General features: G+C 41.5%; 1 protein-coding gene across 1 annotated transcript in view; it reads right to left on the bottom strand.

The window, feature by feature from the left end:
• Positions 1–157: 157 nt before the first annotated feature.
• LOC117512679 (adenylate cyclase type 6-like) overlaps positions 158–17551 on the bottom strand; it is a 133650-nt gene continuing 116256 nt past the window's right edge. The window contains 18 exon segments of the mRNA XM_034172839.1: positions 158–844; positions 847–910; positions 2272–2396; positions 2495–2699; positions 2808–3029; positions 3031–3072; positions 3240–3372; positions 3476–3505; positions 6339–6365; positions 8963–9138; positions 9251–9409; positions 9516–9632; positions 13308–13395; positions 13478–13575; positions 13686–13833; positions 13942–13970; positions 16073–16201; positions 17401–17542. Coding sequence (XP_034028730.1) covers positions 783–844; positions 847–910; positions 2272–2396; positions 2495–2699; positions 2808–3029; positions 3031–3072; positions 3240–3372; positions 3476–3505; positions 6339–6365; positions 8963–9138; positions 9251–9409; positions 9516–9632; positions 13308–13395; positions 13478–13575; positions 13686–13833; positions 13942–13970; positions 16073–16201; positions 17401–17542 — 1996 coding nt within the window. The 3' untranslated portion in view covers positions 158–782.

Raw genomic sequence — 17551 nt, 5'->3', positions numbered from 1 at the left:
ATATAGTTCATGTGATCAACTCTTTGTGGAATAAATGTCAGACAAAATTAAATATTATATGGAACTAAAGCAGCACCTTTGCTGCCAGCAGCCGGGCAAAAGAGTTTGTGATCATCGCTGACTTTAACCAGAACATATCAGACATGTCTTCTCTTGCTTTTCCTAAATACTTTTGTCTTTGGTCAATATATTCCTCCTCAGTTTATACATATATTCATACACACACAAATATGCATGTACATACACACATAAACGTGTAATAAACTGGATATTTGTGCACGTATGTATTCATATTTTTTCATAAAGGATCTCTTGCAAAAAACATCAAGATTGAAATAAATAATCCAGAAACAAAACAAAAAACATGAGTACCTGTTACTAAGTCGTGAAATTAAAATAAAAACAAAAAATTTACTGGTGAAAAAAAAAAGAAGTGAATTTAAAAAAGTAGCCTTATGTACAGCATTTATCTTCTTTTGACACAGGCTAAAAGGCGTATTAAATAAACAAACTTTGCATCTTTCAAGAAGCCTGAGAGAGAGGCTAGACACGAGAACAACACTTGTCCTTCAACATGTACGCGCGCCACGACACCGCTCAAACAAGAACATTTTCTTCTCATCAAGAACGATTTCCTTTTGAAGGTCTTCCCCCCTCTTTGCTTGAGATTCAAGTGATGGCGTTTGTAGTTCTCAGCCACTCGCTCGCACTGCGAGTCCAAGCCCAGCAGTTTCGTGTGTGTGCAGCGGCGGATCGTCCCCAAACTGCTGTCGCCGTGGCTGTTAACTGTTTGGCAGTCCATCATTCAGGAAGTAGGTTGTCATCTCCCCTTTACCTTTGACCTAACAACACCACGGCACTCCAGCACGTACCCCTTGCTGGCAAGCACCTGGTAGAGATCTGTAGTCACCTGTGAGCAGAATGGAAGGAGTCAGATTTAAATGTCCCATGAATTTCTAAACAGGACAACCATCTTATAAAATAAAAGCAATTTTGATGGACCCAAAGAAAACCTGAAGAAAGTATTGGCTGCTATAAATGAACACCCCCATTAAATCTGATGGATAATCCAGATCCAGATGTTGGCATACCTCACTTTGTTGTTGTTTTTTTTTTCCAGGATTTTATTTGGCCATTTTTTCAATAACTGAGAAACTATTGCACATATGATATCTGGGAGTGTCTGTGAGATCCATGGATTTTTCACCCATAATTTCACTACAGTGTAGGAGAAATGCTCAAGTCTACCATCTGGTTTTATACATACCTAGCGTAATGCTAGAATGAACTGTATATGTTTCGATATAACTCAAAACATTGTATTTCAATCTAATAACCACAAGATGGTGCTCCAGCTTATAAAACACTTCAAGTGTGAGGGTCAGTGTTCTCAGTATCCTTCTAGGATGCTAGTCCGATACAGGTTTCTTCTCCAACATTACTGGTTACAAGTCATATCAAGTCTGGGAGCATGTACTGGTGCCAGACAGTAACACATCCACCAGACTATGGGCACCCCCCAAGTCCGGGATGGCAGTCACCAGTGGTGGGCACAGCTAACCAAAAAGTTAGCTTTGATAACAGTTAATCTGCTAACTGAAAAGTTATCTTTTATAAAGCTAAATGGATAAACCCCTAAAAAATTTAGCAGACGTTACAGAATAAAAGCTAAACCAATAACTTTTAGTATTGATTTCAGTACACTAGCAGCTACTGACACAACGAGCCAGCACTTCTGTGTCAGATTAGCTTTCTCTCAGCAAAAGAGACCTAGTGACTCTAGGTATTATTACACCATAATGACTCGCCCGCATATCATGCAAGTCATCAACAGGCATACGTTTTATCTTATGGTTAAAATTTTAACCAAACTAATTCCAGACAAGTTATTTAAATTAACGTCACATCTGGGTTTTATAAAGTGAAAATATCAGCTATATGTTTTAGTTTTAAAGTAATGCACTAATTTTGGAAGGTTTTAGCAGTGCATTATGGGAAACATTTCATGACAGGAGAAATGCATTGAGACGCTCTGATGAGCCTGCACTTTAACTGCTGCACATGGACAACAGTCTTAAGCTCTTTGTATATTGTGCCTAAAACTCTCGTGAATATATTCTCTGCGTTTACAGACACTGTTATTGTGTTTGTTTTATGTAAACGTGCCAGAAACTCAGGTTTATTAAAAGTTTCAGGGTCTCTACTGCTCTTATCTACTGAGCTATCTGCTTATTTAAAAACCTACATGTGCCAAATAGTCTGTTCACTCACCTGTATACGGTCAGGTACACCTGTGCTGTCCATACGACTGGCCACATTAACTGTGTTTCCCCAAATATCATATTGAGGCTTCCGTGCCCCAATAACCCCCGCTACCACAGGTCCAATGTTCAGACCTGGTGAGTTAAAGAATAAATATTCCATCAAATCAATCCGCTATGTCCTTACATTCTACATGCTGTCTTTAAGAAGGCATGAGTACACCCCCCCCTACCTATCTTCATCTGGAAGTTGTTGAAGGAATGCTCATTAATGTATTTCATCTGTTCCCTCAATCTCATAGAATAGTCAGCCAGTGCAGTAATATGGGTACGACCTTCTTTGTCATAGGTGGAGTCATTGAGACCAGAAGCCGCCATGTAGGTGGAGCCAATGGTCTTGATCTTCTCCAGCTGCCTGTACTTCTCTTCACTAATGATCTGAGATTAAAAATAAATAAAGGCTGATAAAGAAGCACAAAGCAGCTTTTGAACATTCATAGAGAGAAACACAATTGAGGAGCTTTATAGAATAGTTGCAAAGTTTACCTCATCAAAGTCAGCGATGATCTCATTGAGAAGTCGGAGGCATTCTACTCCTTCATTGTTGGCCTCCAGCTCGACGTAAAACTCAGAGAAATTGCTGATGGAGGCGAACATGACGGCCACACACTCACAGGACTGGTAATACAACTCATCGTTGCGCCGCTCTCGTGCCAGAAAGTGAGCAGCTACATCCTTAGGCAGAATATTATGGAGGAGACGACGGTTTGTAGGCTTGCAGTTCCTCCATCTCCTCCTTCTCCTCTGTGGCCTGGGAATGAAAGTGGATTTTTTTGGTGGATGTACATTAATTAACAAAGCAAATATTTGCTTAAAAATGTTTGTGAGTCAGGTGTATGACTGCTTTTAATGCAAGCAGTGTAAAGGGATTGTCGCTAAAGAGACAAGATAGCACCCTCCAGTGGATGTTATTGGTACCTGCAGTTTCCACAGAAAGTCTAAGCGTGCAGTGGATTCAACCTGCTGGGCATGAAGGTACAGCGCCAGAACGAACACTGTGAGGATCACAGGGGTCATGACCCTCAGGGACACTTTGGTCACAGCAAATGTGCTGCAAAATAATCGACACATGGACAAATAAGTGTTAACAGTTTTTATAGAGGTACAGAATGAGAGAGGGTCAAAACAGAAGTAATACTTGGATGAAATCTTACCACTGGTTTGCAGTTTCATTGAAACTGGACCTAAGAGTGCAAAGATAAAACAAACATAAATAGTTCATAATAAATAATATATTTACATACTGGAAAGAGCCATGATGAAGATTTTGTTAAATTTGAGTGCAGCTACTCTGTATATAAAAAGGGAAATCAGTTGAACTTGCATAATGTGTGGAAAACGTTTTTGTCAGAAAACATGCACTGGGTCAAACGTTTGTGGGTTTGCATGTGAAGGCACAAAACACGGCAATGCAATGAAGAAGCTTCTTGCTTCTTCAAGAACTTAATGGCATCATAATAAATGGTTATTTTCTCCATCACTCCAATATCGTCTTACTTTAGTTTTCATGTTACTCTTGTTAAAATAATACCCTCCCCCCCACTTAAAAGAAGATATTAAATCCCATATTACTGCAGAAGATGCCATGACATCCATCAAGCTTATTCCCAGATACTGTAGCATCAAGCAAATAAGAGTCTATAACTCCCCCTACATTGGACACCAATCCATTGCAGGTTACCTGCCCAGCCAAGTGTGGTACCTATTAGCCACCATGGCTAAATATTGGAAGCTGGTAGCCAGATTTACAATGATGTCATGTTTATGGCCCATGTCTTGGGGGGGAGCTTTGGCTGCCTTTTTCAGTGATGGGACACTGAGCTTGTCCAAAAAAATGTGAAAAAATCAAATTTCAGGTAGTTGCAAAGGAATCCATGACCTTTAGGAGAGAAGTGTGCAAAATGTACTACAGTAACAAACTGGAGGTATACATCATAGTGTCTTGTGAAAATCAGAAGTGGGTAACTCCAGCTTCAGTGAGTAAAAGTCCTACCACAAATTTGTTCCATCCACAGACTCAACCAGCTGATTTTAACCAGTTCAACTCTTTAAGCAGGAAGATGAGCTAATCAGTGAAATCACTTGCTTTAGCTGCACAGGAGGAGGCGTTCTAATCCAATTACATTTTTTCCGCAAATCTGATTGGTTAATCGTGTGAGATTTCAGACCATAAAATATCGCATGGATGGTGGCAAAATATTAAAACCACTTCACATTTGATGTGTTACTCCGTCCCCTGACCGCGTTGCTGCACAGGTGTCACCAATGGCGCTGTCACCAATGGCACGTCAGCTGAGAGTGACAGAAACAAGTGCAGCAAGGACGGTGCTGAAATGTGTGGATTTAATGCATTTAACTGGATTGATTGATCTTCCCCTCGAACTGCCACCTTATCATGGTGGGGGAGTTTGCTTACCCAGATGATCCTAGGAGCTATGTTGTCGGGGGCTTCGTGCCTCCTGGCAGGGTCTCCCGTGGCAAACAAGCCCAGGTGACGGGTCAGACTAAGGGCAATTCAGTTCAGAAGCTCCCATAACCGATACGAAATCAAGGACCAAGACGTCGCCCGGTATGGGGGAGCCGGGGCCTCACTGTGGAGCCAGGCCTGGGGCTCGCGCGCGAGCGCCTGGTGGTCAGGCCTCAGCCCACGGGGCCCAGCCCGGCTCAGCCCGAAAGAGCGATGTGGGCCCGCCCTCCTGTGGGTTCAGCACCTGCAGAGGGGGCCATGGGGGTCGGGTGCAGAGAGGACTGGGTGGCAGTCGAGAGCGGGTGGCCCGGTCCGCGCTCACAGCCCCTGGCTGTTGTGACGTGGAACGTCATCTCGCTAGGGGGGAGCCTGAGCCTGTGCGGGAGGTTGAGAGGTACCGACTAGAGATAGTCGGGCTCACCTCCACACACAGCTTGGGCTCTGGTACCAACTCCTGGAGAGGGGCTGGACGCTCCACTTTTCTGGCGTTGGGGACATGTCTCTCACTGTTGTCTCGGCTTATGGGCCGAGCGGCAGTGCAGAGTACCCAACCTTCTTGGAGTCCCTGGGAGGGGTACTAGATAGTGCTCCGACTGGGGACTCCATTGTTCTCCTGTGGGACTTCAACGCCCACGTGGGCGACAACAGTGAGACCTGGAGGGGGGTGATCGGGAAGTACAGCCTCCCCGATCTGAACCCGAGTGGTGTTCAGTTGTTGGACTTCTGTGCTAGTCACAGTTTGTCCATCACAAACACCATGATTGAGCACAAGGGTGTCCATAAGTGCACGTGGCACCAGGACACCCTGAGCCGGAGGTCGATGATACGACTTTGTAGTCGTATCATCTGACCTTCGGCCACGTGTCACAGACACTCGGGTAAAGAGTGTCTGTGACACGTGGCAGACACTCGGGCTGAGCTGTCGACCGATCCCCATGGTGGTGAGTTGGACCCGCTGGGAGGGGAGGAAGCCGGTCAGACCTGGCCACAGAATCTCATCTCTGCTGTTTGCGGATGATGTGGTTCTGTCAGAGGAGCTGGGGGGAGGTGTATGCGGACCGGGAGGTCTGGGCAGCTTTGCTTGAGCTGCTGCCCCCACGACCCGACCTCGGATAAGCGAAGAAAATGGATGGATGGATGGATGGATTGATGGATTTACTCAGTGCAGCTGATGAGATGGATAAATCTGTGGGTCTGCTGCTCACAGAATTTCCAGTTTGGCATGAAGACGCTGTTGCTTACAGAATTACTTACAGAAAAATAAACCCTGCAAATAATGGAATTGGATTAGAATGGGAATAACCCTGTTGTGTCTGATGATTTGCCGACGTTTGCAAATAGCCGTTTTACCGGCTCCGCTGACGTGACCGTAAAATCCAGCACGAACGTCCGCAAATCATCAGACACAGCAGGGTTATTCCCTAAATACACGGCTGGACCCTTACTCACTGAAGCTGACGTTTTTCATCTCTGGTGTAAATGAAACAATCCTGAAGATAAATAATATTTTTGAGTGTAGTGGATCTTTAAATATAAATTGAAAATCTTACCATTGAGTACTAGTTTCATTTAATTCACTGAAAAGGGATAAAAAAAAAAAAACAATTAGCACAAGTTTTTTATATATGCAAAACTTCAACATAGCACTATAATCAAATTATATTTCAAAATTCAACAGGCTGTTATTACATTGTTAGGTGCATGCACGCTGAGTACTCCGCAAGGCGGTCATGTAGAATGCCGTGGGGAGCAGAGACGTTTAATGTCAACATGTATCCTCTGTGTAAATACACGGACATGACTGAATCTATGGATAACACTGCAACAAATGCTTGTAAGTCGCTCAAAGAAAGGTGGAAAAAGTCCCTTAAACATGTCCCAGATGTGACAGTCAGAACAATAAGATGATATTTAGTAGATAACACTGGTGCCGTCAGCTGTGTAATCCTGTATGCACTGTGTGCACATTTTTGTCACGGCTTTATTGTAAAAATCATTCAGTATTACAACAATAAAAATAGCTTGTGTTAAACTACATTTAATGTCTTGATTGAAATGTGCTTCGCACAAATGACAGCTGTGTTTGGGAGGAAAGCTGTATAAACAGCGGCATTTTCCATCAGGAAGCGTTGTCAGGTCGATTGCAGAATGCTATACGTAAAAACGCAAAGTTCCATTTATTGCCTGAAAACAATGTTTCAGTTGTCATGAAAAGAAAACACCAACTCAATATTTTCAAGTGTTCAGAAACAGTAGCCAAGCACTGTAAGCTGCTTCTCTTACATGTTTTGGATGAATAGGCACTTAACGCTCCACATGCTGACAGTGGCGGTAGGAGCTCATGGTTAGTCAAGCGAGATTTACTCACTACTGATCAAGCATGCAATTGAGAACATCACCACAGTCTATTACTGTATTTTCTGGACTGCAAGGCATGCTTTTTTATTTACTCATTTGGCTGGTCTTGCGACTTATATGTCGAAGCAACATTTATCTCAGAAAATACTGCATTATCATCCTCGGCCACAAGATGGCACAGTCTACAAGATGGTTCTGTATACTGTACTGTTTAATTTACACTTCGGAGCAGAAGGTGGTAGTCATGCACCTTTAAAATGGATGCCAACTGCCATAAAATAAGATGAAGATCTGAATGAGGAGGACTTGGTAGGTCTTTGAGAATGGGCAAAATTAATAAACCATGTTCTCAAACTGAAAGACCACACTCTTAAATAAAGAGAGGAAACAAGCTTCATACTACTCAGAATTTCACCTGTTTGCACTTTGTGGGAATCGCAACAAGAAGGGTGGCCAGGCTAAGGTAAGCGTAACTATGATCTTTTAAAAATGTATAATCAATTAAAAAGTTTATTTACATTTAATGAGGTGAACATGCGTGTGTGTGTGACGTCAGTGTCTGGTTGTGTGTTTACACTGCAGGAGCAAGCCGTAAGCACTGAGACACTTTCACGTCTTATACAGACGCCAAACAGAGAAATTTAACTTTTTTTTAGATTTTATTTTATTTTATTTTCGTGCTGGTGGATGACGGGATGTTTTTTTTTCATCACGGGAAGAGTTGAGTGATCGCTGTGATAAACGCTGACATCATGTGAATGATTGAGGCGCAGCTGCGACTCTTCCACTATTAAACGTTAGCGTTCTCTGGTTTAGGCTGAAAACACAGGAGTACTTCTTTTAAAACGCTACATTTCTTCAGCCACAACAAGGAACTATTTTTAGAAGTCGTTGTCCACATTCAGGATGCGTGATGTTGATAAGTTTTCATCAGGCTGTCACGACGAGTCCAACTGAAACGGCTTAACAGGTCAGATTAAGATTTTTGCTGTGGCTCAGCCCTGTTTTTAAACACTTACTGTAGTCAAGTAATGTTGGAACTGCAGGATCTTTCAGCGAGTTTTTTTGGCTTTGGTTTTGTGTGCAGCCATCACGTTAGTGGACGCATCTGTAAGTGAGTGAGTCAGACGCTATTTTTAGACAAGCAGCCAGCCAAATGCACCCAAACACAGTCACGCTGATCGCACCTAAACTTTGTGAAATTTTTGTCAGTCCGTCTGACACATAAAAGTCAACATGGATACATTAAGGCGTGATCTTGGTCAACCACACCAAATTTTAAAATTTCTGACCAATCAGAGCTGTTCTTTACAGTTTTTTTAATTTGATAGATTTATTAATGTTCAAAAACAAAAACAAAAAAACTCATACAAAGGGTGGAAAATGCATATTTTTGTATGTTTTATCAGATAAAATAAAAATTATTTTTAAGCTAGTCCCTCTTTAAGACTGTTCAGTGGTGACAAGAAGCTTCTATGTGCTTCCTACAATAACATTAATTAGCCTGTTATTTTCTCCTCCCCAGTGGGTTGTTTCTCTTATATATAAATTCATTTTGCATCTTGTTGCATGAAGCAGTATCACCAAGATTCAAAAAGAAAGCAACTGATTTTTTTCCTCTTCATGATGCATTTTTGTAATACAACTAAAACTCTGGTCCAACATATAATCCGGAAAATAGGGTACGCTTTAATTTAAGGTATGAATCATCAAAACATGCAAGGAAAATTATCAATATCTCATATAAACAGTTCATTATACTGATGAATCTTAAAATTTTGTGTATCACGATGAGTCCCCAGCCGGCAGCACTTACATGGCATTGGAGGTGACAAAGAGGTCCGCGTTGTCGAACAGTGCTACTTGAGGCCACTCGACCAGCAGCAGGAAGGTGAGCTGGATGAGCAGCATGAGGGCCAGCTTCCCAATGCTGCTGATCTGCAGGAACACTGAGCATGCCAGCAGCGTCAGCAGCACGCTGTAGCTGAAATACTGACACAAACAGGGCAGCAGTATCCGCCAGTCACGAATTAAAAGATCTACCAAAGGGAAACGTGACATTTTCTCCACAAATGAAGAACTGGCAACATAAGTAAACGCTCACCTCAGGAAAGGGACAGGAGGGACCTCGGCTAGGACAGATCTCCAGGCCCCCTTCAGTAGACACATTCAAGGTGTGGATCAAACATGGCGTCACCATAGCTGTGGAAGTGTTCAGCTTCTCAGCGACACATTCCACCAAGCTCTTGGTATCACAGGCAAACTGAAATAGAGTCACATACACGCATGCATGAGAATATTTCCAGTACGTTGAGATAATTTGTGGGCATGGTGTCAACTCTTTGGGATGGTGACTTCTTTGATCTTACCATATTGACAAAGGCAGAGATGAAAACGAGGATAATACTAAACACTCCAACCAGCGTACTGTTGGTGCGCGACTGGACAATCTTCTTTGAAACAGTCTGCATTGCAGCTGGAAAGAGCTGCACAAGAGAAAACAGTAGATACAATATTACTTATATTTTAAATATACAAGCAAGTGCAGGGGTGGTGGCCAAGTGGTTAGTGCGCCCGGTTCAACTCCCACGTCTGCCACATTTCTCCATGTAATGTGGAGTTGTGTCAGAAAAGGCATCCTGCGTAAAACCTGTGCCAATTCAACATGTGGATCCACTTGGATTTGCTGTGGCGACCCCAAGTGCAAACAAGGGAGCAGCCGAAGGGACTTGACTTTATTAAATATACAAGCAAGAGTGACCTCTAGTGGCCATCAGGACACTGTGATTAGTGGTACAGATTCACTACTTCACACCATGTACAGATTCACTACTTCAATCATGCAGTCAGTGCGCACTGCAAAAACAAACAGCTAAAGAAACAAACAAAAATATGTTGTTTTTGTAGGGAAAAAAAAACCTGGAGCTGGAGCAAAATGGTAGCACAAGTAGTTACTGTAGTAACAATAGTAATTAATAATTTATTGCAAATGACTGGTTTTATACTGTAAAATTTAGTTTGCTCTTTACATATTTTTGCTGGATTTCTTTTTTTTTTACATAATTATTCTGGTAATTGTAGCTGCCTGCTTTTTACTGTTAAAAACTTTTTTTTTTGGTTTGTCTGTCTGTCTATATATGGTCATTCATTTAGCATGTTAAAAGATGTCAACAAGGCCCAAAATATGAGGTTCAATGGATCTTATTTGTACCAGAATATAGAGTGCACCTTAATATAAGTCGCATCAACCAATTTTAAACAAAAAAAAAATTGTTTACATAAATAGGCCGTACTTGTCTATAAGCCGCAGGCCTCCACGTTGTAACATGACATATTTACACAGAAAGATGTTTGGATCAGTGTGGAAGGTTCCAGGTTCAAACCCCACCCCTGCCATGTTTCTCCATGTAACGTGGAGCTGCGTCAGGAAGAGCATCCGGCGTAAAACTTGTGCCAATTCAACATGCAGCTCCACCACGGATTTGCTGTGGCGACCCCGAGTGCAAACAAGGGAGCAGCCGAAGGGACTTACTTTTTTATCCACCAAGACAAAAATAAAATAAAAATATAATGCAATGCTAAAATACCTTTGGCTGTATGAGCATAAAAATAGGGAAAATGTGACCTTTTGACCTCTTAAAACAGGTCAAAAGGTTAGCCATCTTTGAACTTGGTCAAGGTCTGTATCCGAAGAATGTTCCCTATGAATTTGAAGACCCTGACAGTAATAGGACTGGACTCATGATGACCACAGACCGATGGATGAAAGGATGGACGCAAAGTCTTCGCAACACCTGATGACCATATTTTGCCCTGGGGCAAAAAAAAAAAGTTAATTACTCTGTTTGGCTTCCGTGTGGAGGGGCGGGGCCGTGCCACAATGTGTGCACACTTGATGACGTGCATTTCAACATCTACAACCCCTGGCAAAAATTATGGAATCACCGGCCTCAGAGGATGTTCATTCAGTTGTTTAATTTTGTAGAAAAAAAGCAGATCACAGACATGACACAAAACTAAAGTCATTTCAAATGGCAACTTTCTGGCTTTAAGAAACACTATAAGAAATCAGGAAAAAAAATTGTGGCAGTCAGTAACGATTACTTTTTTAGACCAAGCAGAGGGAAAAAAATATGGAATCACTCAATTCTGAGGAAAAAATTATGGAATCATGAAAAACAAAAGAACGCTCCAACACATCACTAGTATTTTGTTGCACCACCTCTGGCTTTTATAACAGCTTGCAGTCTCTGAGGCATGGACTTAATGATTGACAAACAGTACTCTTCATCAATCTGGCTCCAACTTACTCTGATTGCTGTTGCCAGATCAGCTTTGCAGGTTGGAGCCTTGTCATGGACCATTTTCTTCAACTTCCACCAAAGATTTTCAATTGGTTTAAGATCCGGACTACACGTATTTGCAGGCCATGACACTGACCCTATGTGTCTTTTTGCAAGGAATGTTTTCACAGTTTGTTTTTGCTCTTTGGCAAGATGCATTATCATCTTGAAAAATGATTTCATCATCCCCAAACATCAGAAAAGTGTCCAAAATATCAACGTAAACTTGTGCATTTACTGATGATGTAATGACAGCCATCTCCCCAGTGCCTTTACCTGACATGCAGCCCCATATCATCAATGACTGTGGAAATTTACATGTTCTCTTCAGGCAGTCATCTTTCTAAATCTCATTGGAACGGCACCAAACAAAAGTTCCAGCATCATCATCTTGCCCAATGCAGATTCGAGATTCATCACTGAATATGACTTTCATCCAGTCATCCACAGTCCACGATTGCTTTTCCTTAGCCCATTGTAACCTTGTTTTTTTCTGTTTAGGTATTAATAATGGCTTTCGTTTAGCTTTTCTGTATGTAAATCCCATTTCCTTTAGGCAGTTTCTTACAGTTCGGTCACAGACGTTGACTCCAGTTTCCTCCCATTCGTTCCCCATTTGTTTTGTTGTGCATTTTCGATTTTTGAGACATATTGCTAAGTTTTCTGTCTTGACGCTTTGATGTCTTCCTTGGTCTACCAGTATGTTTGCCTTTAACAACCTTCCCATGTTGTTTGTATTTGGTCCAGAGTTTAGACACAGCTGACTGTGAACAACCAACATCTTTTGCAACATTGCATGATGATTTACCCTCTTTTAAGAGTTTGATAATCCTCTCCTTTGTTTCAATTGACATCTCTCGTGTTGGAGCCATGATTCATGTCAGTCCACTTGGTGCAACAGCTCTCCAAGGTGCGATCACTCCTTTTTAGATGCAGACTAACGAGCAGATCTGATTTGGTGCAGGTGTTAGTTTTGGGGATGAAAATTTACAGGGTGATTCCATAATTTATTCCTCAGAATTGAGTGAGTCCATATTTTTTTCCCTCTGCTTGGTCTAAAAAAGTAACCATTACTGACTGCCACAATTATTTTTCCTGACTTTCTATAGTGTTTCTTAAAGCCAGAAAGTTGCCATTTGAAATGACTTTAGTTTTGTGTCATGTCTGTGATCTGCTTTTTTTCTACAAAATTAAACAACTGAATGAACATCCTCTGAGGCCGGTGATTCCATAATTATTGCCAGGGGTTGTACATGCTCTGCCTGCCAAAGAAAAGAGTTCAGCTGGCGGTGGAAAAGCAAGCCAAGCTTAACCGTTCCGACTCGTACCGTACCGACTCGGACCACTCGGTAGAAACAGGGCTGTTGGCTTACGCTAGCTAAATTGTCATGGTGTGACAGCTGCATAACTTATTCGCCGTATCTAGCGTATTCACAGAATTTTTCACAAGAAAGCATACGTCTAAAATGTCAAGGTGTGACAGGCGTATAAAACAGCTATACCTAAATACTCCCTGTATGCCCAAATGTGGCTGCACTGCATGTTTAAGATTAAATCTTAAAATAATTTTTCTATGTTCTTACTTTTAAAAATGGCCTTGTCTCAGATTTTTTTTTTTTTTTTTTTTTTTTTGGAATCATGCTGCAAACTTAAATTTAAGATTGGAGCTTATATTTGGAAAAACAATGATCCTATTTAAGATAAAACCCAAACTTTTATATTTGTACAGTTGTGGAAAAAGTATAGCTGGATTTCTGATATTATTTGTATTTCACAGTGCACTCGATTTGTTCTGTGTGTGTCAGTAAGTTGTAGTACCTTAATGCAAGAGTATATGGCACAGATGAAGAGGATGTTGGCAAGTATGATGAAGATACTGACGTAGATACCCAGCATCACTGGGGTGCTGCAAGAAAAGAAAAGAAAAAAAATCCACTTAAACATTTAAAGTCAATAATAAAATTAATGTCAATAAGACAACTACTCACTGTGGAAAGATGACAATCTGTATGAAGGATATAAAACAAAACACTAGCAGAGTGCAGGCAACATAGCCTCCGAAACGATCATCCACCTTCTTTGAATACTGGAGTCACAAAAACAGATGAAAGAATATCAGAAACTAGAAGAAAGAATTTCAAATGGATTCAAGCTGTGAGTTAAGAATCGTAAAATATTATGAATAGAAGTTTGGACCTTTTTCTCTAAGCTTGAGGTCTGGAAAGTGAGGAGGAACTTCTTAACATGGTCTTTTCTTAATTGGTCAATGCTGCGAGCATCGATGGCTCGTCCCAAAAACTCATCCACCTCATCCTCCGGGTTCATGGCCTCCTGAACGCAACGGCTGGAGAATAACAGGACACACACACAGCAGGAAGCAAAAGAAGTTAAAAACCCAGTTAAAGAGTGCAGCAGTTGTCATGTTTGTATGTCATCAACAGACGATGCTCACTTGTCTTTACTGGAGGCCTCATCAATCCCCTGAAGAACAGAGAGAACATCTGATCACACGTGTCAGACACAACAAAGTAACATGCAAAAATGTCTAAATCTGACACTAATACAAAGTAAGAAGAAGTAGAAAGTCCTCTATAACTGGTGTCAGTGCTGATTCCTGAATTCTGAAATGGATGAGAGACTACAACGCTTCATGGACAAAACAGTAATTCACTGCAGGTTATCCAGCCAAGTCTGGTACCCATTCACAGCTGTGTGGACTGGGACAAAGAAGAACAAGTGTCTTGTCCAAAGATATGCATACAGGAAGCATGACTGGGAATCAAACCCAGGTTTATACAGTAGTGTTCAGAATAATAGTAGTGCAATGTGACTAAAAAGATTAATCCAGGTTTTGAGTATATTTCTTATTGTTACATGGGAAACAAGGTACCAGTAGATTCAGTAGATTCTCACAAATCCAACAAGACCAAGCATTCATGATATGCACACTCTTAAGGCTATGAAATTGGGCTATTAGTAAAAAAAAAAAAAAGTAGAAAAGGGGATAGTAGTGTGACATTCATTCAGTGAGTTTGTCAATTTTGTGGAACAAACACGTGTGAATCAGGTGTCCCCTATTTAAGGATGAAGCCAGCACCTGTTGAACATGCTTTTCTCTTTGAAAGCCTGAGGAAAATGGGACGTTCAAGACATTGTTCAGAAGAACAGCGTAGTTTGATTAAAAAGTTGACTGGAGAGGGGAAAACGTATACGCAGGTGCAAAAAATTATAGGCTGTTCATCTACAATGATCTCCAATGCTTTAAAATGGACAAAAAAAAAACAGAGACGTGTGGAAGAAAATGGAAAACAACCATCAAAATGGAGAGAAGAATAACCAGAATGGCAAAGGCTCAGCCATTGATCAGCTTCAGGATGATCAAAGACAGTCTGGAGTTACCTGTAAGTGCTGTGACAGTTAGAAGACGCCTGTGTGAAGCTAATTTATTTGCAAGAATCGCCCGCAAAGTCCCTCTGTTAAATAAAAGACGTGCAGAAGAGGTTACAATTTGCCAAAGAACACATCAACTGGCCTAAAGAGAAATGGAGGAATATTTTGTGGACTGATGAGAGTAAAATTGTTCTTTTTGGGTCCAAGGGCCGCAGACAGTTTGTGAGACGACCCCCAAACTCTGAATTCAAGCCACAGTTCACAGTGAAGACAGTGAAGCATGGTGGTGCAAGCATCATGATATGGGCATGTTTCTCCTACTATGGTGCTGGGCCTATATCGCATACCAGGTATCATGGATCAGTCTGGATATGTCAAAATACTTGAAGGTCATGTTGCCTTATGCTGAAGAGGACATGCCGTTGAAATGGGTGTTTCAGCAAGACAATGACTCCAAGCACAGCAGTAAACAAGCAAAATCTTGGTTCCAAACCAACAAAATTAATGCCTCGCAGATGTGAATAAATCATGAAAAACTGTGGTTATATGTACAACTACATACTAGTTTAGTGATTCACAGGATTGCTAAAAAAGCTGTTTGAATGTAATAGTTTTGAGTTTGTAGCATCAACAGCAGATGTTACTATTATTGTGAACACCACTTTTTCTACTTTTTTTTACTACAGCAGATGTTACTATTATTGTGAACACCCCCTTTTCTACTTTTTTTTTTACTAATAGCCCAATCTCATAGCCTTAAGAGTGTGCATATCATGAATGCTTGGTCTTGTTGGATTTGTGAGAATCTACTGAATCTACTGGTACCTTGTTTTCCATGTAACAATAAGAAATATACTCAAAACCTGGATTAATCTTTTTAGTCACATAGCACTACTATTATTCTGAACACTACTGTATAGTGCAGGGGTGGGCAATCGTGTGCCATGAAGGGCCGAGATACTGCAGGTTTTCTTTGCTACCATTCACCTCAGCAGGCGATTTCAATGACTATCAGGTGTTTATGTTCAGGGGAGAAGCTCATCAGCAACCCACCTGCTGAGGTGATTGGTTGCAAGGAAAACCTGCAGTGTCTCGGCCCTCGATGCCCACCCCTGGTATAATGGTAACCCAACCCCTATCCGCTGAGGTATCTGCTGTGCATTATAAGGTAGTCTGTCATTATTTAGCCTCACCATTTGTCTGAAGACTTTGGAGTCTTTGGTCCTGGAGAAGGTTCTGTCAGGGACCCAGCGTGGCATCAGACCCTCGTTAGAGTTGGCCCTCATCCGCTGCATCTTAGCCATCATTGCCTTCTCCTCTTTCTGCTCCAAGAGAAGAACAAAAAAAGCAACTGTTTCTCTGAAGTTGGCAGGGGTGTCTTCCCTCACTAGACTCCTTTGAGAACTACCTAATCTCAGCAGATTTATCATGAAGTAATACACTGTATTTCTTCTTAATTTACAGTGCATCCAGAAAGTATTACAGTGCTTTGCTTTTTCCACATTTTGTTATGTTACAGCCTTTTTTCCAAAATGGATGAAATTCATTTTTTCCCCTCAAACTCCTACACACAATACCCCATAATGACAAACTGGAAAAAAAAGGTTGTTGTGTTTTTTTGTTTTTTTTTTTAGATTTTTACATATTTATTAATAATAAAACAAAAACTACGAAATCACATGTACATAGGTATTTACAGCCATGCCACGCACTGAGCTCAGGTGCATCCTGTTTCCACTGATCATCCTTGATATGTTTCAACAGCTTACCTGGAGTCCACCTGGTGTAAATTCAGTTGACTGGACATTAATTGGAAAGACACACACCTGTCTACATATAAGGACCCACAGTTGACAGTGCATGTCAGAGTACAAACCAAGCATAAAGTCAAAGGAATTGTCTGTAGAGACAAGACTGTCTGGGGGCACAAATCTGGGGAAGGGTACAGAAACATTTCTGTTGCTTTGAAGGTCCCAATGAGCACAGTGTCCTCCGTTATCTGTAATGGAAGAAGTTTGGACTCACCAAGACTCTTCCTAGAGCTGGCCACCTGTCTAAACAGGTGGGGAGCAGCCTGGACAGGACACCAGTCTGTTGCAGGGTCACATATAGACAAACACATTTACACCCGCACATACACCTACAGACAATTTTAAGTTTCCAATCCACCTATCCTGCATGTCTTTGGATGTGGGAGGAAGTCGGAGCACCCGGAGAGAACCCACGCAAACACAGAGAGAACCTCCAAACTCCACACAGAAAGGCCACAGGTGAGAATCAATCCCATGACCTTCTTGCTCTGAGGCAACAGTGCCAACCACTAAGCCACCATTTTGCCCTATTATTATGGTTGTTAATGATTTTCCAGTACGTAACTCGCACCAGTGTGTACTTGGGACAATACGATAATTCTAAACATATTTCAAATTCAGTATTTAAAAATAATGGGTACTGATCTTTCTGAGCAGGATTATATTTTCTTTGGAATGGGAATGAACAGTGGGTATGTTTGCACACTGACCCTTTTTTGGCTGCAGCCAAGTACCAGGAAGGTCTCTATGTTGTTCTCCTTCAGATAGGCATTCCTCTCACCTCCAAAACCTGGCTCCACCTCATAGTCTCCATTTAGATACTGCAGTGTGGCTTTGGTGATGTGGATTCGCCTAGAAGGG

This window comes from Thalassophryne amazonica, chromosome 6, assembly GCF_902500255.1.
Source record: "Thalassophryne amazonica chromosome 6, fThaAma1.1, whole genome shotgun sequence".
Taxonomy (NCBI): Eukaryota; Metazoa; Chordata; class Actinopteri; order Batrachoidiformes; family Batrachoididae; genus Thalassophryne; species Thalassophryne amazonica.
This window is presented reverse-complemented; position numbering and strand designations above follow the sequence as displayed.